This window comes from Varroa destructor, unplaced genomic scaffold (assembly GCF_002443255.2).
Source record: "Varroa destructor unplaced genomic scaffold, Vdes_3.0 BEIS01000002.1, whole genome shotgun sequence".
NCBI classification, from domain to species: domain Eukaryota; kingdom Metazoa; phylum Arthropoda; class Arachnida; order Mesostigmata; family Varroidae; genus Varroa; species Varroa destructor.
In genome coordinates, this window is record NW_019211455.1 from 23,793,029 (window position 1) to 23,816,189 (window position 23,161).

At 48.3% G+C, this 23,161-nt stretch overlaps 1 protein-coding gene across 5 annotated transcripts in view; it reads right to left on the reverse strand.

The window, feature by feature from the left end:
• Nucleotides 1–6: 6 nt before the first annotated feature.
• LOC111244440 (uncharacterized) overlaps nt 7–23,161 on the reverse strand; it is a 37,729-nt gene continuing 14,574 nt past the window's right edge. For all 5 annotated transcript variants that reach the window (XM_022791588.2, XM_022791592.2, XM_022791589.2 and 2 more), the window contains exons 2-5: nt 22,162–23,045; nt 3,438–3,829; nt 2,771–3,021; nt 7–2,343 (exon numbers count right to left, since the gene is read on the reverse strand). In XM_022791588.2, the coding sequence (XP_022647323.1) occupies nt 2,094–2,343; nt 2,771–3,021; nt 3,438–3,829; nt 22,162–23,045 (1,777 nt within the window). In that variant the 3' untranslated portion in view covers nt 7–2,093. The remainder of the gene's footprint in view (nt 2,344–2,770; nt 3,022–3,437; nt 3,830–22,161; nt 23,046–23,161) is intronic.

Consider the following 23,161-nt stretch of genomic DNA (forward strand, 5'->3'; position numbering starts at 1 on the left):
TATATGTATATATATATATATATTTATGGTCTGTTCATATATATAATTCGGCCCCCGCATATCGCCCACGACAAATGTACAAATTTCGTATATACGGAGCGATTTTGAGGCCGAAATAGAGAGAGCGGCGGTGGCGGCAGCGGCGGCGATGGTGGTAGTGCTCCCCGGCGTCGACTGACCGACAAAAAGCTACACGACGACGACGACTGTTCGTTTAAAACAGGTTCGAAATAACTTATTATTATTATTATTATTATTATTATTATGAATTTTACGCAGACAGGAACAATCTGTCTGTTGAAGTGCAGCCCTGCAGGTGCCCTAGCGAAAGGCTTCCGAAGAAGGCCGCCATCGGAGGTCCATAACCAATCAAGACTACCCAGCTTCTTGTTGTGTTTCAATTTTCAATAAGGGTTCTTGGGGCTGCAGCGCACTCTGATGCGCTTTTTCACCAGCACTACTTTTCTAAACCGGATGGTTTCAGCCCATGCAGGCCCTGGCCGGTAGTGGCTTCAGGCTGCGTTCCCCCTTCAGCTTCTAGTTTTTTGTAAAAAAATAAAACTAGAAAAACCATCCAATGTCCGTTCCATCTAAATAGTAGGAGGTTTGTCTTTTTGACCTTATAACCCCATAAATTACCTAACCAGCTAACCAACCTTTTGCCGTTCGGGCTTGCTTTGCATGTTTCTACTTTCTCCCTTCAACTGGTAACCATTAGCATTTTAGCGGTTTCTTTAGTTCTCACTACTACCACGATTATTACATACTTTCACTACTACAGACTTGTGCAGCTTCTCGATACCGTCATCTTCCTGTTCCTGGCGTATGCGTGTAGCATCGTTCACTCACGTGTTCTCCTTGTGATTGTGGTCTGTGTGTCTGCCTGCCTGCCTGCCTGCCTGCCTGCCTGCCTATATATCTGTCTGTACCTGGTAGTTCATCTTGGTAGATCATCGAACCGAATTGAATTGAATGCCCCTAGATATTTTTCCATTTCTATGCAAGTTCTTCATTCGGTCAGCTTCGTCGCCGCCAGACAGCCTGAGCTTGTGTCGTTGCCCTGTGCTTAGAGAAGGGCGATCGTCGTTTCGATGCGTCATAGCAACGAAATCATACCATCAGCATCTCGTCGTTGCGATTTTTTCCTATTGTTTGCCTATTGCGTTCCTACCTAGTGCTGCTGCTGCTGCTGCTGCTGCCATCGTCATCTGGGTGAAAAAGCAGCCTGAAGTCCCCGGTCTACGTCTATCTACATGCGCTCGTTTCTAACTAACACAGGCAAAACACACACCCACCCCCTGAAGGCGCGAAACAATCGCTACGAGATTGTATGCAGTGTTGTGTGCGGTGCGTAGCGGCCTAGTAGAATAACCGTGGTTGTTAGTTATAACAATAGTTATGTTATTCGATAGTAATAGATGCTGTAGTAAAGCTATGTCACAGGGAGTCGGACCGCCGCACGTCCTCTGCTTAACTCACTATAGACCAGCAGGGCGCGTCTATATTCTAATAATATATTATTAGAATATATTGATTGATTGATTGATTGATTGATTAATGATGTAAATAATGGGGAAGTGTTTAGAGCTTGAGTTGTTCAACCCGTTGTTCTTAATCGTAGCAGTTAAAGATAGCCAATTGAATTATCCCGACGCAACGTTGTCATGGTAATAATCAGCTTGTGGCCGATTAAAGCGAGAGTCACAATTCGTATATTTCAATGAGGAATTTCAACATAGCACTTTGGAAAAGTACAACAATTTAAACAACGGGATTTGTAGGACCTCGGATCCTGGTGTGCATGTACCTAATTACGTGTATGTCTGTATATGTACATGTGTGTGTGTGTGTGTGTGTGTATGTTCGTCTGTGCGAATTCTGTTGCGTTTGTTTTCTCAAAGATCTGTTGTGTCATCTGCTAATTTTCTGTCGTAGCACGTGTTGAAGACAACAAATGATGCGGAGAAAAATATGTATATAAACATATGTATATATGTATCTCGAGCTCAGTTTATGAAGTGATGGAAAGGTGTGATAAAGTCAATCATCGAATTGAAAAGACATCAAAGTCAAGACATCTAGCCACTCTCGCCTTACACCGACAGCGCGGATGCGCCGAGACCCTGACTGTTTGCGCTTCTGTGTTGGTGTTGTAACGCGGCCAAGGTCTTCAGTAGTTGGCGTCTTCGCCGCTCTTCATGTGATATCTGCATCTCAAATTGTTTCTGCTGCTGCTGAAGTCGAAGCGAGTACTCGGCAGCTTTTGAGAGAATGGTCACCTTTGCTGCCTTAGGGTTATCCTTCAGCTCGGGAACGAGCTCACGGAGTTTCTGGAAGGCGAACCTGCAAACGGAGAGATGGTACAATGCTCGTACTGGACTGTGTGTGTTGCCTTCAGTTTCGTTTCTCGGCTACCGAAAGTTGCGCAGCCGAAACGGTTGACAGCCATCGCACCACTAGCGTACGGCAGCGAACCCTGAGCCCTTGCAGCAAGTTACATGGAAAACACCACTAGTCATCGTCAAGTGATTACACATGTACCTACAAGATTTTCAAGTGAAGAGAGGGAAGAGACAATGTTGGTGCGGCTGCGCGTCCAGATACCCAATGTACTTGCGACAAGCAAGCTAGGTCTGTCGCAGAAGTTGCTGTTACCAACACGCCCATCGAAATGCCCATCTTTTTCCCAGACAGTGGACAAAGTTACGTTGTGGTCAGAGAGCTGTCAAATAACTATAGCAGTAGTAGATCATTGAGGCTGTAAGCGTACCTGAGGTCATCTCTCCGTTTGCGCTCCATTGAGTTGTGCTCGCGTCGCTTCTCGGGGTCCTCGATATCGCAGGTTCGATTAGAGCCACTGTTCCTGCCGTGTTTCGTCGGTCGTACCGAATGTGAATTTTCGTTATTGTTCCTCTTCCTTTTACGCGAGTGGTGTTCTCCTCTTGACGAATGCTGGGGCTGGGCCTCCAAAAATGACACGCTGCGATTTGTTGGCTGAACGATACGTCCCGAAGAGGTGACCTGTTTTGTGGACGGACGCCAGATAGATGCGACCACCAGCCGAGTACGCCAAAAGGACCGGACGTAAGCAACGACCAAAGAGAAATAAAAGCATTAATTTCGAAGGCTTTATCACCAGTACCGAAAGCTGTGGCTAAAGAAAGCGTTGCGGCGTTCTTTTAATTCTATGCTCTCTAGTACTACTATTGCTAATAAAACTGTGTCGACAAACTCAGTTAAACAGCGACCGCTATTTTCCTATTTGATTTTATCTTAACGAACTTAAATTCTCTAGCATTTAGTAAATCTTTTGGCGCCGAGTTACCGCAATGGTTGTCGACAAAACGATAAGAATGACGACCAGCGATTGGACAAGAAAAACCCTAAACACACACTTTTACAGTTCGGTCAAATGCGTCCAGCGCATACGCACGTACCTTGGGCATTGGGTATTCGGTAGGTCCGATTGGGTTACCGGCAGGCTGAGGACTCGACGCTGGTGTTAGAAGATAAGGCGTTACTGGAGTTGGGAGCGCATTATTCGTGACGCTTACGTTGGCGACGGTACCAGCGTTTTTTTGTTTGCGCTGTTTGTGCGCGGCGGTCTTCAATGAGTTCTTCGACTTCAGAAGCGAACGCTGCGATGAGGCCGTATGCGATGTTAGACTTCTCTGGTGGGCGCGTTGCATCTGCATCTGCTGAAGCTGCTGTTGTCCATTGGCTACGTTCGTCGCATTGTGCGCATGTGACGCTAGTGGCGCTGACTGTATAGATACGACGTCAATCTCTTCCTCGTCATCGTCATTTGACTCTGATTCGTCACTGTCATCTATATGGACGAATGCAAAAAAAAAAAAAAAAAACCAAACATTGGCTTAGTAAAAATATCCTCTAAAAAGAAATTGCCTACAAGCGACACTGTATAGCTATCGTAATTCAATAGCTCAATGGCTGAGAATCCAGCTTCTTTTACTATCCTCCGCCGTCGCGTTTTATTCATTATTTACACTAAAGCCCGTCAGGCCTGCTACATGCAATCTTGTCTGTTCAGTAGCAGGGAAATGTTAGCAGTGAATGAACCATGTAGCGCGTCGTGCACATTTCATCCTAATTCCTGAGCACTTCTACTTACTAAAAGTTTTTTCTATATTTCTAAGAAGCTGCTACGGAGAGAGTGGTGTTATCTCGCTGCCGGAATCAGCTTCTGCTCAGTGAACTACTGGCAGCAACTAGGCCAAATGACAGGCCATAACGTATCGACTCTTTGTAGGTGCATGGCAGGAAGGCAAACTGACGGACCATTACCAGCGACATGATGAGTATAGGCGACAGTTCCAATGACAATAAACAGCATTCCACCTCTCTTTTGGTCCTTTACTTTTCTGACCTGCCAAACTGTGCTGCCTTAAATAGGCTTAAATTAACACTCTCAGTTCTTCTATTTTCGTTCTATTGGCTTTCAATGGCGACGTAACAACCATAACATCCCTCCGACCCTTTGCTTGCCTACCTAGCTAGGCAGCTAGCTGAGGGCGGGCACAACAGGCCTTCAAGATGGCAGCAAGGGCGTCAGAAGTAGCCAGACCTACGAGACTAACTAGCAACCTAGCTAACCATGACAACGGTCACCACCTCGCAACATCGCCTCCGAGCTAATTTTAGTATCTCTAGTTTCTACCACGGCAACGACTACAACAACTATAAGCGTTTTTTCGCACGTCCTGCTGCTGTTTTTTGTTGTTGTTGTTGTAGTCATCATCCTACACGCCGCCTTTATATCTCTGTTGTTTCACGTACACCCGAAAACCAAGCCGACGAAAAAATCCTGCTCTGCAACATACGCTACTGTTGAACTCTTTCGACCCTCATCGTGCACAGTCTTACACTGGGTGACAGAACAGAGAGATAACACGAAGGATATCAACATGAAGACAGAGTGCCCTGAGCAGTTTGTGGATCTGCGCCCCTTATCGATCAGCACTGACTGTCAGTGTAAAAAACGTGATATCGGCTACGTCATTGTCATCGTCGCTTTTTGTCGTAGGCACGTTCTTGTATTCTCTCGATACGCTGCTATGTGAGGGCGGGAATTGTGTTTGAGAGATGATACTAGGTAGCTAATTGTGGAGATGTTTATATGCGTTGGTTCCGTTCATAAGCTGTTGCGGGTTATGACCAGACTGTACACAGAGTTCGCGTACTGCCTCTTTCTTGCTGTTCAAATTCAAATTGTTTAGATGAATGCAACGGTTTTGTTCTCTTGTCACCGGCCGGGTTTTTTAGGCCAGATATCGTTGCTGGATGCACTTTTTCCGCCAGATCTACAATTGTTACAGCTGCTTGTAAAAGGAATCATAGACCAATGCAGCTATGTTTATTATATTATTACTTCTGTTGTACTCTATAGAATATTACTGCGTCGCGTTTCCCTTCACGGCCATAGATCTTTATCTTATCCCCAGTGAGCAAGTCAGCGTTGGGCTAGCGGCAGCACGACCAGCAGCTATTGGCAGGACTATCCCCTGTACGCTGAGCAACGCCAGTTGCCGGAGCCATTCGATGGACCGACGGACCTCGAAGAATTCAGATTGAGCTCATTTCTTCTCGCTCGTCTTCGCTGTCACCTCTATCGTTATTTGTAAGTGTAGAATCGCTAGCTGAGCTAGTTAGATGAGCTTAATGTTCCTATCCATAGGATGCTGCCTAACGCTACTGCTCCATGGGGCTGCGGGCTGATCCCGCTATACCGCCACAGCCGCTGGACGCCGTCGATAGTGATGGCAGCGGAGCACACAAATTGATTGCAATTTGTTGCCGACGTAGCAGCCGCTACGTTGACCGCTGAGACGACGCGTCTTCCTCCTAAGCAAGCGTCCAAGCCATGAACGAAGCAACGATTCAATCCTGCCAGCAGCAAACAGGGCCCCTTTACAAAAGCGACAGACTGCCGTTAGCGCACATGGAGTCACTCTCTCTAACTGACTGAATGATTGGCTACTGGATTCTGTTCGTGCCATATAGGGACGCTAGCTACTCTACAGCCTGGCTGGATATATAGCAAGCCGCCCGACCTTCTCCACTAAAGGCGGCACTTTTCGTTGTCGTTCGACTCAAGCACGGCTGAGAAAGAGCCTTAGAGCAGACAGGCAAGCAGTCGGTCAATTCTAATTTCATTATCATTACTCAGTTATTAATCAGCCGGCGCAGTAAGGAAGGCAACCAGTGCCGAATAAGCGAGCGAGCCAGCCAGCCAACCAACAACTAACAAAAAAGGAACCGAAGCACCCAGGCCCTGACAGTAGCATCAGGCTGAGAACAGCGACAGACTCATAGAGACGTCGATAGATTATAAACGCTTCTCTGATTCTGTATGTGGCTCGACTCGCTTTTCTACCAGCGCCGTCATCGTATCCAGCGTCGTCGTCAACGCGGTCAGTGACGTTAAGTAGTGTCATTGAAGGGGGAAGGACGAGAGATCGTGCTGTCCAAAGAGAAACAGTATAGCAAGACGCGAGAGAAAAGTGAGCGAGACTCCCAAGCTTAAAGACTAGATATCCCTATGAGATAAAAGAAAGGGGGCTGAGAGGAAGGTAGGGCGGTGGAACGTCAAGAAAATCACCACTATACAGGCACGACAGTAAGAACACCATTGACAATTGATGTAGTAGTAGTAGTGGTAGTAGAACTAATCGGTAACGATCGAGAGACGACATCGCTCCAAAGAGTACGTAATGCGTGTGGTACAATCAAAAGATTGATGAAGAACCTCAGTATCATCATTATCTCTCTGTCGCCTATCTTTCACACTCCCACTAGCAGCTAGCAGCAGTCCGTAGCCAGATGTCTTTGATGCCCGTCATCAAACGTGTTGCATTGCCTGTGCACTTTCTGTTCGCGGTCCTCCTAATGCGACAGCATCATGCAGTTAATTGTCAAAGTAGTGGTAGCAGGGCAAACTGACTCGCTATGTGGCCTACCGACTGGAACGCGATGTTACCACAGTCACTTTCGCTCCTGCCGATGTCGCCGCCGCCGTTCAGATCGCGCCAAGGGGTAATGAGTAGCATTTTTTGTGTCAGTTACCGCCAGCATAATAGCCTATAAGCCGGAGCCAATCGGGACGGTGGACAACAAGCACATAATCAGATAGTTTCTTCAGAACGGAGTATGCTCGCCATCTTTCACAACAGAAACATTCGAAATGTAGTTGGCAAAATAGTAGCTTGACGTGCCCCACTCCAGATGCGACTGGAGGCTGCTCACACAAATCGAAAACCACTGTTAGGCTCCAGCTTAAGCGATGCGGGTCGAATTATTCAGGCGAACGCTGTTTTTAGCATAACATGTACTAACGAAAACAACAACAACGGCAACGGGGCAAGTGAGCATGTGATAACATCGCAGTACCAGCACTGTATAGTACAACAGCCCAACTAGATATGGGTAAAGTACGACGTACCGCCGTTGCTGTTTTTTGCATTATCCGCATTTTCTACTGATTTAATGTTTTGTTCACGTCTTGACATCGTATCATCGGCAACGTAATATCGCCCACGAGTAGATCCTGCTCCCATCGTAGGATGCACTGTATTCTGCATACCTCCGTTACGTTCTGTATCGTGGCCTTAACAAGCAACCTAGTGCCAATGGGCCACTATGTGCACTTTAACGATGACGATTCAGGAGCAGGGGATTCACTCGGTAGCTTTTTGTTGTCTATCCATCGGTTACAATAGCCTCCATCGAACAGCGTCGCATCTTCGACAACAACGAAACGCGAGGCACCAAGAAACCATAACAATGGAAAGATAAGATACTTTTGCTGCTGCTGCCGCCACCGTACCGTAATAGCTACAGGATAAGTTCGACAAGTGCGTCAGCCGAGTCTGCTATCATCCGATCTCCCGATGCTGTGACACGCTGCCGCTTCTGTTACACCGGCGCGACTTTCTGACTAACAAGTAACTACTTGTTTTTGCTAACGGCTGCTGCTGCTGCTGCTGCTGCTGCTTTTTTTTTGCCAGCCAATTGCGAAGCCCACCGTAACAACAATCACCAAGTACCTTAGCTATTCGTCAACAAAATAGGCTACACCAGTTACTTGCTTGTTTACTTGTTCGCATTGCAACAATTCATAGGATTGACGGGTCGAACGAGCGAGAAATGGACAGTTACTATTACAGCAAGGAAACGCCATAAAAGCCAGAAGCGGAACCGAATCCAAGCTTATATGCCTGCGCCTTTTTGCCTGCGCGACGAACGTGGCACGGGCAAACACATGCGGATTCATGATGAAAGAAAATGACTTCGTCAAGCACATGTCACGGCTACTGATGTGTCATAGCGTCCTGACAGCAGCCGACAACAGCAGCGGCGACGACACTAACAACTGGGCCGATCTACGCGGCTCCGACGGTGTGTGCCACATGATCGGCATGTGTCGTCGTCGTCTTAACATTCGGTATTTTATAATACATTGTTATTCTAGTACTGCTGCTATTAATACTAATTATAGTACGTGCTCTAACCTACTGAACTAGCTGCTTTGTAGTTGTGGGAAACTACCGAACTCGTAGGCTAGTTTTTCCTCATGCAGCGACATCATTATCTATAGTTTCAGCGTTGCCACTGGGATGTAACTGCACCGCTGTTGTTTGTGACCCGGCTTCTACCCGGCAGTCCTCAACACTGTGAGCGCAGCGAGCACACGCAGAGTGAACAAGCTCGTGCCAGAAGCGTGCTTGTTGGACGTAACTCAGCACAGAGGAACAGCGGAGGCCCGGCAAAGGTCGCTAGTCTACTTGGCGTACTCTTCCCCTTTGGCTTGATTTTCTCTTCATTCGTCGCATTCTCGGTCGCGCTAGTCTCCACAGCGCGACGGCAGGGTTTCGTCTTTCCCATTCGTTAAGTTCAGTCGGTCGTTTGTCAAGCGGAACGACTGCTGCAGTTACTGATGTTGTCCGACCCTTTCCCTCCTAGTTCGTCCACTAGATTTCATCTCTCGTTGTCGCCATTACATTCTTCTCCGCCACAACCGAAAAGCCAGACAGCCAATTGAGCCAGGCCATGTTTGTTCTGCTGGCTCCCCGTTCCCTGCCTGCTGGCTCACCGACTGGCGCAGTGTTCCAGGGGCCACGTTCTCGTAGTACTGCTGCTGGTCGTGATAGTGCTGACACCTAGTGGCAGCTTGCTGTGGCGACGGCGGCTGAGACAATGACAACACACGTGCGCCAGCGCCGCTGTTGGCCTGGCTAGCCTACCCTATCATGTGGGGGCCACATCAGCAGTCGTTGCTAATACTCGGCGCTCCCGCCTGGTTAGTCGCCGTTCGAGAAAACGCTAATGACGTTTTCTCCCTTTAAGGCGGCTAGTGCTAGACACCAGTAGCAGGTCGCCAGTAGGTGCAGATAGGTGACCGCACTCCACCGCATAGTTCTCGCCGCCGTCGCTACTGCACATGAATATCGTTCTTTTCACCACGAGGGAACCGCTACTACTATATTTATAAAGAACCACCAATTTATACTAGAGGCCCTTCGTTCCGGAATCGAGGTACGTGTGCTCAAGAGAAAAACGTTAGACAGTGAGGCAGAAAAGCCTGAAGGCGACAAGCAACACAATTATCATAAGGCCAGACTAGAGCACGAATACGCCGGCATCACTGATACTACTACGAAAAGAACGACGACCGTGAATGTCGCAGTACTGCAATGGACGGTAGCATAGAATAATGACGTAGCTCTTTCAACACCACACTAAGCACACATGTGCGCTTTCTTTGGAATCGTCGAATAGAGCAGGCGTACGATGTTTGGACTACACATTCTGGGGGCCTTGCCATGACACAAAGCGTGCCAACACTTGAATACTAGATGATTTGTCTGATTTGGCACTGGAAATGTGTGGGAACTAAACGAAATAATGAAGCCAGTAATTCAAAGATTATTGTAATGTTCTTACTTAATAGTCCTTAATTTATGCCTCCCATAAATGCTCTTAAGCGTCATTGTTCTCGCATGTTCCTTCACCTTATAACGACGATGAAGCTGCAAAAACCCAGAGAATACCAGAAATTCGCGTGCGCCTCACTTTACACGATTGATTTCGCGCACGTTGCCTCAACAGCGCATGCTTCGTATGCTCTGCATGTCACACGGGGAGAGAGCATGTCACTGCTCCGCGGTATCAACTCATGGAGGGGGGGGGGGGGAGAGAGAAGGCTGGCGAGATTTCTAGCAAGACATATTCCCATGCGCAAGTCCCCCCTCACCCCCGAAAGACAAGATGAAGAAGGGGATTGTATGTGAAACAAGAGATAGGGGAAGTCACACATGCAATTTGCGGTATCATAAACTCTGCTTTTCACGATAACAGACCCAGTACGCGATTCCCAGCTCTTGTTGCATTTGTGAAGATATTTTGCGATCATGCCAACATGACAGAGGACTAATTACGGGAGGGACCTCTTCTCTAGCATAACCTCATGAAATCGTCGCATTTATCTGTTCAATTAATAATCAGAACAGATTATGTAGCCGACATTGTGCGATAGAAATAAGCGTGCTATCTGTTCTATTACATAAAACGGGTTGTTTCTTTCGTGAGTAAATCGTCCAGTACTCGTAAATAGAACACAGTGGCATAGTAGCGTTTGTCGCAACCGTCTGAACTAAAATCGGGTAACCACACGCTCGATGGATGCGCATCCGATAGCCGATTATATTAGACATGCATTGAGATGTGTAGAGTACTATTCGACTACTCATGGGAGTTGTTTTGCTTTTCCCTGTCCGAAGTCCTAACAAGCTTCTGTTCACACGAGAGCCCTAGTATTACTTTCTTCAGATTTGCTTAACCCCCTGTCGACCGTCTGCCAGAAAATTCCTTATAAAGCCACGTGCATGTGAATAGCAGAAGCAACGGCGACTAACCAGCCTTTGGTCCGGGGTCCGTAGACGATCAAACGAACGGTTCGTTTGGTTGACGCCTTTCCGCGTGGGAAAAGCACGACCTCGCCGCAGCCGGTCTCACGAACGAGACCATGCTCAACGACCAAGTGGCAAGTGCCGCTTGTTGGGCTGGTTGCTAAAGCCGCAACCCATAGACTAAACGAGGTTTAGTCCTTGACAGGATAGTGATCGCGACTATCGTTAACCATTATCACAAGTCAGGCTAAACAAGGCCTTAGGTGGCCAAGGCGTTCTGTTCTAACGAGCGATGCGGCTGCTGTTCACATGACGGGCCTAATCTAACGGACGAGTGAGTGACGGAAGACCCGAATGAATGGCTGTAGCGGATAAAATGCTGCTTGTTTTTGCCTCTGGATACCCAGTATAGGTAGCACCAGTTTTTCCAGTCGTAAAAAATTCGGACAAAAGATTTCGGATTCGTCTAACTGTCAAAAATTGTAGGCGGGCCTAGAGGCGAGGGGCAAGAAGAATTAAGACCCACTGTAAAGGAAACCCCCCTCTGGACAACAATAGACATAAGAGTAGCAGCAGAGCCACACGATAAAAGAGCTATTGGCACAGCCCAGAGTACGACAGTCGTTTCCTCTCATGGGAGCTTGAAGCTGCAAAGGAGGACGGGACGGTTTTATGCCAGTGTCGAATGCTAATTGCAGCGCTAGGTGTCCTCGATGTTTGTTTTTTCGCACGCGCTCATCCGTACAATAATTCCAGTTATAGCAGTAAGGATGAAATTGGTAGCTAGCGTTTTTCTTATCAAATTATTTATATTTTCTTATCATTTGAAATAAGTAAATTAGATGGGAGAAGTTGTTTCAGCTCTTGTTTTGTCGTTCGACAAAATTGACACCACGTGTATATTCTTCAGTCTATTTTCCATCTGTCTGAACGAAGGATTTGTTGTATCGTTAGTCGCTATTTACGCAAAAGGAACTTTTACGTTGACAGAGAAAACGAGTACCGTCTGGCAAACTGATAACGTAACGATGGTTTTCCTGTTTCCGTATACACCACTCACAAGCGAACGCACTGACTAAGACTGACAACAGTAGTATTAAAACCTGTTGCTGTTATTGTCATACCGAGACATTAACAAAGCGAGAGTGAACCGCCGCGGTACCTTGTGATTTGTTTGAGGGGTTCACAGCAGCCGGGTTTACCCACTGTGAAACTGATATGTCGTTTAGCCACTGAAGGACCTGCCTGTGACAAAACAAAGGAGTCGACTTGCAGCACTGAGTAACCAGCGACGCTACAGTGCCTTCCTTGCCAGGTCGTAAGCACAAAATGCAATAGCAGAGAGAAACGGGAGTAGCTGCTGTAGCCGCAGCCGCCGCCCTCGAATTGGTAAACTGCCCGAATTTCAGGGGGCAACAGCAAAAGTAATGTGATTTGCTAGTCGTTCATTGGTTGACTGTCTTTACTGATGTCGTTGGATTTCAAGTTCTTTTCGCATCTTGATTCGTCATGCGAAGCGCGCAGAAAGAAGAATCTGCACGTGCGGCTGTTGTTACTGTGAGAAACAATAATACTAATAATGAAATAGTAACAATAACAACAATCGATTTGTACACGATAGAATCCTAGCACTATCGAAAAGCTACGTGTTCTATACAATCCAGTTGACAATGTAGCTGATGTTCTTTTTTCGACATCCCTGTGCCTGTTTTCGTCTAAATGGACGCTCCTGGCAGACGGATTCCTGTGTTTTCATGCTTCTTTTTGTGCGTAACTCTTCTTTAATGTAATTTTTTCCGCAGGGAGAGTGAGTACAGCGCTTTGCCCAGAGTTATAGTCAATTTGACCAGCGCTAGTCTTTGATTTCAACTTTGCTTTAGGACCACATACATGCAACAGAACCTTCTTTTAAGGAGCGGTATCTGAAAATATTCAGGACACACTGACTCAATGCTTTTTTTTATACAAATTTGGTGGTGAGGGCAAGTGTAAGCTAAAACTTCAGAATTCTATCAATCCTAGCAGCGACAGAGGCCAGCTCTTCCATCAGACTGCTGCGATTCGCTCCTTAAACTTTTTTTTTTACCTTGCTACAGCGCTTTCCACAGCTGAATCACATGGCACAGCAGGGTTACAATGTCCATTGTAATATATATTTACGCATGTATAATGAAACAGGTTAGTCTTATATCAATGCTCCCGTACTAACTTACGCTTGCGCCTAGACACGCTTCCACTATGTCGTCGCAATATGACGCAACGTAAGGCAACGCAAACAGACAAAGCTTTTTTTGCCAGCCACTAGATGAAATAGGCAAGGTTTAATATCTCAAGTTGGTATCATTATTACCACAATCAGCAGCAGCAGCAGCATTATTGGCATCGTAACGACACCAAAAGACTGGCCGACGCGGACCCAAGTTGCTGGACCGATCGCTGATAGAAACAGCAACAGGAGCAGCACCGACATTCTTCGCAGCTTTTGTGCTTACCCAGCTCAACATCGAATATACATGCTCGCTGCTTCCTAACCGTAATCGCTGCCACCGACGCTGCTGATGCCCTCCCTGGCTGCGCACGGCGGTAACTGCGACGGTGACACGAGACGCCGATGGTCTACGTCATGTTTGCGCGTTAAGTCTGTGCTCTTGCCACTCATATCTCTGGCTGAAGTCAGCGAGGCGTCAGATAGGCAAGCAGCGCGCGTCGAGGCGAGAGACAGTCGTGGACGCACAATCGTGGTAAGTAAGCAGTCGTCAGTCACTGCTGCAGTTAATGTTGTTGCTGGCTGGCTGGCTGGCTGGCAACCGAAATACCATTTAGTAGCTGTAGTAGAAGCCCGTTTCGAGAGCCGCAACAGTCGCAGTGCCTGTTTCCTGCTTCTTGCTGCTTCACAACCTCGTTCTACTGCTACTGCCTGCTCTTCTCGTTACCTCGTTCCTCCACGTCCTCATCTAGGCCCATCTATTTTCTCCATCCTTCAGGTTTTCTACGTACTACCCTGACGTGTACGTCTACGTGTGCACGTTACCTGCATATTCCCAATCCGACATCAAGTGGAAAAGAGGGATATAGGCATCCGTGTCTTAGCAACAGCAGCCGCGGCACACAGCGCGCACGCGTGTCATTGCCGCCGAGCGACCTATGGCCGGCAACCGACGGACCCAGCTATTCGAAACCATTATCATCACCGCATGCAACAGTGGTACTGGATACTCGCAGCGATGTTGCTGCTGGTGGCGTCGGTGATGCCGACGTAGCCATCTCCCTTTTGGCCGGGCTGCCGCTGTTGCCGCGGTCGTCGTCGCGGCAGCAGCCACCGGAGCTGCCGGTTTCTGCTCCCCTCCGAGTAACCTTGGACGAAGTCGTTTACCGGCTTTGCGCCGCCGCCACTGCCGCCGCCGTTCTCTCCGCCGCCAAACGGCGCTAACTCGAAGTATACGTCAAGCTTCACCAGAGGGCGCCACCACCGAAACTCCTCGGGCCGGCTGGGCAACCGAAGAGCCGATCGGCGCTTTCGTTCTGTCGTCAACGTTGCTGGCGTCATCGTTGTTGCTTGTGGCCTTTGTTGTTGTTGCTGCTGCTGCTGCCGCGGCTGTTGTTGTTGTTGTTATTATTATTGATGCCGTCTAGTCCCGTCCATCCGTTCCATCGCAAACCCGCTCCCTTGCTGATAGCGGCAATAAACAGGAGGCGCCAGCACCGTCGAGCCAGCGGTGCTGGCAGTGATGGCGGCTCTGGCAGCGGCGCAGAGGCCGGTAGCATGACGGAGGCCAGGGTTGTTCGCTCATGCAGCGTCAGGCCTGCAGTACCAGCAGCAACAGCGAACGGCGTTGGTTCTACGCTTAGAAGCAGCCATTTCGTTTCGCTGCTGCTGCTGCTTTTGATGCTATAGCTCCCCTAGAAGCAGCATGGTCGTCGTCGTCAGCCCTTTTCGTTTCTGTGTCGACACAGTCACCGTTGTGTTGCTATTGCTAGAGGTGCTTGCCGTTTCGCCTCTTGCCGACGATCCCGGCATCCGCCATCCTCGTAAGACGCTCGGCCGGTCGACGCTTGCTTGAAAGCTGAACCGCTTACACACTGCTGGCATTGGTGCTAGAACCAGCGTTAGCGTTAACAGCTAGAAAAACAGCGATTGACAGAACGAACGGGCGGACGGACGGGATATACCTTATTCATTGTTTGGCCATGGCCGCCAATGCTGATGCTGCGGGCTTGAGCCGCAGGGCTCCTCCACCAGACACCCCAGTGCCGCAACGAAGTTCGTGATGTTACAGTGAGGTCAATAGATATTGGACGCTGCTGTTTCCTGTCCTTCCCCTCATTACTTTCGTGTATACTATTTTCATTCTTTCTGCCCAAATGTACGTCGAGAACCACAACGCACCGTTCTGTCGGTTACTGGGCAGTGAAGAAGCAGACGTGACTAATGTCCCCAAAAAGAAAGCTTGCTTACGAACGACAACGTGAAGTAAAGCTCATGAACATGTGCTAAAAAATTGAAAAACGATTAGCAAAAAAAATTAGGAACAGAATAAAAAGACATAGAAAAAAAATCTGGACAAACCTAAAATTTTGCGATCACTCCATTCGCATGTGAAGATGATGGCCAGCTAAGCTAAAGAAACTGTCCCATAGTTGCGGACGTGCATAACTATTTGCCACCCTAGAGCTCACACAAAGAACAGGAAGTAGGTGCCTCTACGCAGACGGATTCTAGGGCACACTGACCGTTTGATATAAAATTAAAAATGAAATTTATTTTGTTATGGTATAACAACTAGCGGGTCGGAACTGCATTTTTAGGCTGAGTTTGGCACGTCTTACCTTTGTATCCTTTTTTTTTATCTGTTGAAATAGATATAGGACCTGTATGTACTTGTCCGAGTTGCCGTCGTTCTTAGGTACTTATGCTGTCAGTTGCCAAGCCAGGCCTATCGTCTGACTGTTGAGAACATCAAGAGGTTTCGAAAAGTAAACAATTCGAAATTGGCAAAAACTGGTTTGGCACTTCTGCACGAAAATACTTCATATGTTGAGAAAAAAGGAGCTATGTTGGGTCCGAATGGATCGCCCCTATCGCTATCCTATAACCTTAAAGCTCGGCAGGGCCATATGTAATAATTACGGAAGGAAAAATAGAAGACGGAACTCAATCGGAAACAAAGTCGACGATGTGATCCCTTGGTTGTGCGTGCTCCTGCAGCACACCAGTTGAAACTGCATCCTATCTTACATCGTTAGCCATTGTTCTTACCTTGGATGCTCAGTCTATTTTTCCCCCTCTCTCGTTCACCGTCTTCCACCGAAGAATATAGCGAGAGATGAGCAAGCCAATGGAGAAACGAATTCGCTTCTATAAGCCAGCCACAGCAAACTACCTGTCAGAGGGAGAGGCGCGTCAGGTTCAAGAAGCAGCGGTTTACGAGCGAGATGAGATGCCAATGATCTCAAAAACACGTGTGCCCCCTCAAATATCAAAGGGGCATAGCGTAGTGTAACGTTCTTGTTCGGGGATTGCTTCGTTCGCTGGCTACTGGTTAGATGAGCGGTTGGATAGGCGGTGTCCAGCGTTCTTAAGAATGAGCGCACGCGGCAGCGACTCTGATGATTTTCTCGGCCCCGACTGAGCAGGACCGCACGCAGGCGACCAGCAGGGAAGGACCAGTCGAGGCCAGAAATAGCATGTCCTCCATCGCTATCACCAGCGGCCGGTATCGATGCCTTTTTTCTCCACCACTACCCAGAACAAACCCAGCTCAACCATATCTCTCTCTCTTACTTATGTTTTGCTCGATGGAACTCTACCGGTGGGGAGTGCAGCCAGTCCGGCTTGCCGCAGGCCGAGCTACCTATGCCTGCCTAGTTGGATGCATCAGTCTAGTTCTATTCTGTGTGCACTGGTGTTCGATGCACTGTCGAGTGTCGAACGGCGGCACCAGCAGCGGCGGCGGCGGCGGCGGCAAGGCTGCGCCCAGTCTCGAAATGACACGCACAACCAGCCAAGCAGTCACTAATAAACGCTCGACTTCTGCAGCGGTACTATCATCATCGTCGTCATCATGATCATCATCGTCATCACGAATAACGAAAGCGTGAGTCGGCAGCAAAAGCAGCCGCGACAGTTGCAGGAAAAGCGGACCTCCCCGGCCGCCAACGCCCGTGCCGTCTCAGCCAGCCACGATAACGGATACGATGGCTAACACTGACAGCAGTGCCAAAAGCAAAAATGGATCTATTATTCCCATTATCGATTCCGGTGTTAAAGCAATTTCAACCTTCCGAAATCTTTGAGCAGCACAGGCGGGGCGGTACCAGAAGTGAGTGCAGAGCAAGCCATGTAGCGTCGATCTCCAACAGTCGCCGCAGTCTTCTTGTCGGTGGCAGCTTCTGCATCTACCGATTATACCCGACGCTATCGAGATCTACCGAGTCGAACGGGCCGAGGTGGTAGCTGATAGTCGTTGTTGCCTTTGCAACTGCAAAGGATTAGTTACATACCCACTCCCCGTTTTCAGACGGCAAGGAAATTTTCGAGCGAGCAAAGGGACAGGATTACAATAGTCGCCGGCGCTGAAATTAACGCAGGTTCGCGCTGAACCTACGCGGCAGCTCACTGCCTACGCAGGCCCATACCACTGCCACGAACCCGACCAAGCCCATCGATACTTGTTCAGCAGCAGCAGCAGCGGCAACTAACAAACGTAAACTTACTATTTCGGCTGGTGCTATTACTGCCGCCGCTGAATTACTCGGCAGTTGTCGACCGTCGCAACAGAGTCGCCACAGCTGCTGCTGCCACCGCGGTCTGCCATGGTTCGTAAGAATTCGACTAGACTAATCAACCAGCCAGGCAGCATTCAGCAGCAACGTTGAAATTGCTACGTGTGAGGCCCATTGCTTCCCACCAGTCAGCCAATACTGATTCCCACAGCTTTTTACAGATCTGAGCATCGGGGTCAGTAATAGCGACAGCGGGAGCCAAACAAAAAGTAGAGGGGATATGGGACAGGCTGGAGAAGTTTGCCAACATTTCTCACTCACATACAGACATGCAGTACGAGAGCGACAGAGATAGGGAAAGAGACTACGCGAGTCAAGCACATTCTTCACATACATGGGGGCGCTAGCTATAGCTACAGCCAGTTCGCAGTTCATGGAGGTTGGACGGCCTAAAGTCGGAGGTATGGCAAGTAAACTTAGTGCCAGGACGAGATCGCCAGGAGTAGAAGACGGGAGAGAAATTCCCTCCGGAATAGTCGCGGCGGTTAAGAGGCTGGCAAATCAAAGGCAAACCGATCGGTCTCTATCATCTGCAAATCCTTCAATTTTCTTTTCCGCCTTCCAGTGGTAGCGGGTAGTGGTAAGCGCCAGTAGCAGCTTTCGGAGTAGCAGCAGGGGAGAAAAGGGCAAGAAATCGTAGTAAGCGGCGAATGACGACCTTTGAGAAAACGAAACCGCCGTTCCCGCACTCGCTTCGTCTAGTACTGCTGCTGCTGCTGCTGCTGCCACAGGAAAAGAATTTAGATCATCTGCCAGCACGCCGGCCGCTCCCGGCGGCATCGTCGCTGCCACAGCGCGCAACGCAGAGCACAGTAACAATCGTGATCGCGATAGTGGTCGTGGTCTACAAGGCGCGCCAGCAGCCTTCGCCGTTGTGCGTTTGGGATACACTATTCCATCTAGCTAAATCTCCGCCAGGACAGACCGACTGACGGACGGACGAACGGACGAACGGATGGATGGACGGACGGACGGACGGACGGACGGACGGGGCACGAACGGAGCAAGTGTATCCTTTCGAAAATAGGTATTCCACATTCGTCGAGCTTTGCTAGCAACAGCAACGGTGCCGAGGTAGCGAACGATGGCAAGGCGCATCAAGCCAAAGCATCACAATACGCACCACATCTTTTCTTCCCTTCTTGCTTCCAATAATCTCGTCTTCTACTCCTGCTTATTTTAGCCAATGGAGCCAGCAGGAAAGACCACGAACAATTCAAGCCATCTCCTGAGCCCGTGGATAAGCCATGATCAAATCGGCTCAAGATGAGCTCCATCGGCTTGTGCTCGCTCACCCTACCTTTGTCGCCGTCCCTTCTCCGTTTATGCCCTTCGCGCATGCCCATTTTCCTCCTGTGATCGCTGCTAGATCGGCAAACGATTTTCAACTACCAACCACGTACGTGTCTATGTGTCACGCAGACCGACTTTTCCGAAACTGCTAAAAGCCGAGCTCACATTGCTGATGGTGGCCAAGATCCAAACCAAGTCAGTTGGGCTGACATTTAGGAAGGCAAAGGGAAGTATTCTATCAACGAGTAGAGAAGTAGTGGACGACACCGCGAAGCTAACAGATCAACAACATATAATAGCGGGAATAGATGCGGTGTAGCTAGGCAAAGTAAAGTCGGATGAGTCTTGACCTGTGTCGGGTCCGGATACGGTCTCGTCAAAACCAGCAGATAGACATTCCGCGGCGGCGATAACTGCAGCTTCGGTAAGTGGCAAGGTCCTAGTGAGAACCGGCTACGGACGCTGAACGAGTAGCGTCGCCATTAGAGTAGGAGCTTGAAGATTTGTTTCGAAGCTAAACTCTAGCGAACGGTGACAATTTGATATCAGCGAACGAAATAATTGGACCAATTACGATGTCAACAAAGGCTTCCCTTTCGTTATATAACAATAGTAATAGCAAGATTATATATATCCGATAAATGATAAGACATAGTAGTTTAAGCGTTACGATTAATATAAAACTAAGAAACAAATCAAGTAAGTATATACAAACGTGTCATATCTGCGTCATGTTGCCGCTACTCACCCTATATGAGCAGCTCTTTCTTCAACTGACCATTGTCACTACGTTATAGCAAATCAGCAGCCATTTGGTCCCTCCGTCGTACCGTTATGAAGGACAACTGAAAGCTATACAAAGCGGAAGAAGTTGCCGAGGGAACGAGATGCTTGTAACTTACCGCTAACACTGTCGGTTGTTTAGCTGCGACACCTGGTGGTGGTGACGGCAGCAAGTGGTTATTAAGAATAGATATAAACTTGCCGTCAGCGCAGAAAAGGAAGGTGTGGCACGAGAAAAGCAGATGGTCAGACCTAATAGGCCACTATTGGCGTTCGTCAGTTGCTGTTACGTTTAAAACCGAAACGAAACATTTGTTTTTTTAAAGGAAGCCTTAAAGCTTCCTATGCGGTGAAGCTGGATGGATAAAGATGTGAAAGCAGTGTTCGACGTTGCGTAGCGACGTGGAGAGTTAGCATCAGGCAGATAAGCCATATGTTTGGCCGAGACAACAGTATGTCAAGTATGCTTGCCCTTATCGAAAACCAGTTAAGTCGTTACATGTTCGCCGCGTACAAATCGATCTAGCAGAACGGCTACGTATGTTCACAGTACAGTACCACTCGCTTATCATCATCATTTGAACAGCGCAAGCTAGCCTACCTATAGTTGGCCTCTACTATATTTCTTCGATTACTTAGGCACTACATCATCCGCTGCGCATGAACCGAAAGTCACGCTGCCGCCAAACGGCAAATCAAGACGCAACGCTATATAACAATGTAACAGCATGTTACGGCTGTAGCAACAATGAACTCCGCTGTCGCCCGCGCCTGCTTTCAATGCTCTATAACACCGTGAAGCATTCTCGTGACGTTTCGGCTCAAACCTGCCCTACAATACCGTAATGGTAGTCAGGCTAGTTGGCGTCCTCCTAACTGAACTGCCAATTGTCTGGCTGTTTGACTGGTTAGCGATCGCCCTCTCGTATTGGCTTTTCGTTTGTTCGTTCACGTCTAATTCTCTTTTCGGTTCTCGTTGATAGTTTCACGCAACAGTCGCGTATAGTCTACTTGAGCATGGGGTTAATGCAGTGACTCGGCATCGTACAGTTGCCGGTAGAGCAACTAAACGGACGGGCAGAGACTGGCGAGTGGACGAGGGCCGCGTTTGCTAGTGGCTTTGGCGATGGCGGCCGCAGCAGCAAATGTAATAGTAGTTGTCGTCGTTGTGGTAGTCTGAACGATGACAACATGTCAAACAAACGGACGAGTTGAGGTACAATCATTGTGCCGATGGTGTCGGCAGCCATACATTGGCGTCGAAGGCGTCTGCGGATACTGTTCCAGCGGCAAAGACCCGATGCTCCGAGGCACTAACCTACAATTATGTCATTAACCTGGCAGGCGACGAGGTGATAAACACGACATTGTCGTTGTCGGCTTCGCCGCATCTTCTATCGTACTGTACATGACGCTGCACTCGCCTAATGAGCATCGCGCTCTTTTCGGCTAGTAACGGCCGGTATAATGAGTGTACCTCTATGCTGTTTACTACTGAGAATGTTGCTAACTACATAATAACTATAAATAACTTTAACTGTACTAGTGACACTTAGATGCGTCAACTGCCGGCTAACCGCAAAGATTGGCGCCGATCCCACCCGCTACCCGGCTCCCCTCCAACGTTATTCCACCCGCGTCTTTCAACTTCTCGAGGATTATTATTATTTTTATTATTTAAACTTGAGCTCGCCATATCGCTGTCTTTGCAACAGAAACATCGTTTGTCCTTTTCGTTCGTTCGACTTGCTGGACGTTGCCGACAACATCCATCTATTCCGTCTTCTGAGTCCTCTGCCGCTAGATCCAAAACAGTCGTGCTACTGTCGGCATAGCACATAAGACCTCATTCAATGATTATATACGCCAACACCGCAAATAATATTCTAATTGAAGCAAAACAACCCTGTAGGATAGCTGCATCAGTATTCCTAGAATTCGTCGGCCGTTCGTCTGAAACAGAATGTCAGCCTGTTGCCGCTATGGCGGACTCAGCGAGGCATTTCAGCGTCGACGAACCGCTCGCTCTCAGTTCACACTCGCTACTCACAATGTATTTCTCCATGTGGAACTACAGACACGGGTTCCGCCCATAACTCGACGCGTGATAGCCGACCACGACGATTATTAACAGTGACTAATATATATCAATTGTACCAATAACATAGTATGATTCTGTTGTTGCAGTTAAGCTGGATTGGCTTGTGACGATAGGCCGATTAGTCTAGGCAGCCCCGCTATTTCCAAGATGCTCGTTCCTTTCTAACTAAAAGCGTTGCGTTTTATTTGTCTGTGCGACTACAGATTATTTCGAGTAGCCGACGTTTTTTCTTTGTATTTGTTTTAAATTAGACCCAAATACATAATTACTACTCACCGGACTCCGAAGGCGTATCCGAAAGGACGTATTGCTCTTTTCTCCATGTGCTTCTTTTAGGTGATGGTCCAGGCGTAGCGACAGTGATCGGCTGTCCGTTGCTAAGTTCCCCATCGGCCTCGTAGTTTTGGCGGGCGTTTGGCTGGTAGTAACAATGGTCAGAGTGTGGCGTATAGCTAAGAACGGCTGACGGGTCTACAAAGTTAGATACAGAAACAGCTTCGAGTTCTGACTGTTCGGTGGAGAATTTCAGATCCGAGGTCAGATGTGAGCCAGTTCCACAGTGGCGAAGGGGCGATGATGCCGGTGTTAGCAGCTGGATATCGGAATTCTCCGACGGATAACGTATCCGCTGTTGCTTACAACTGTGGTCACAGTCGCCTGACCACATGCAGTCATGGCGCAGCTCTGAGGAACTTGCGCTGGGCTGACTCGCACTAGCCAAACTGCTGTGCAAAAGCGCCTGTGGATTCCAACTGTTGCTGCTGGGTGACGAACTCAGGAAATCGTCAATAGGGCTGAAGTCGAGACCGATGTCCTCGAGAATGGCAAGCGCCTCGGCTTCCCCAATCAGCTCGATCAGGTCTCGCTCCTTCAGATCATTTGTGTTGTCCTCATCTGTCGCCTGGCTGCTTTCGGGTGAACGCGGCGGTGTCGGTAGCGTTGGATTCCAATCTTCATCGCTTAACTGCTGCCCAATAAAAAGGTCGTTCTTTGACGACAACATACTGCTGCTGCTGCTATTATTATTGTTTAGGCTGTCTAAACAATTGCTGAGACCGGAGCTGTTCAAGCTGATACCCTCAATCTGGCCTCGATGCTCGCTTGATAGTACTGCAGCGTTTTGCGAAATCATCTCATTGAAGGAGGAGCCCAATGAGACACTGCAATGTAGAAACGGGACAGGAACAAGAAAACAGAAAAAAAAAAGCAAACAAAAACCGGATATTAATTTCTCGTCATGTCTTATGATACGCATAATCAACGTTGACATCGAGTA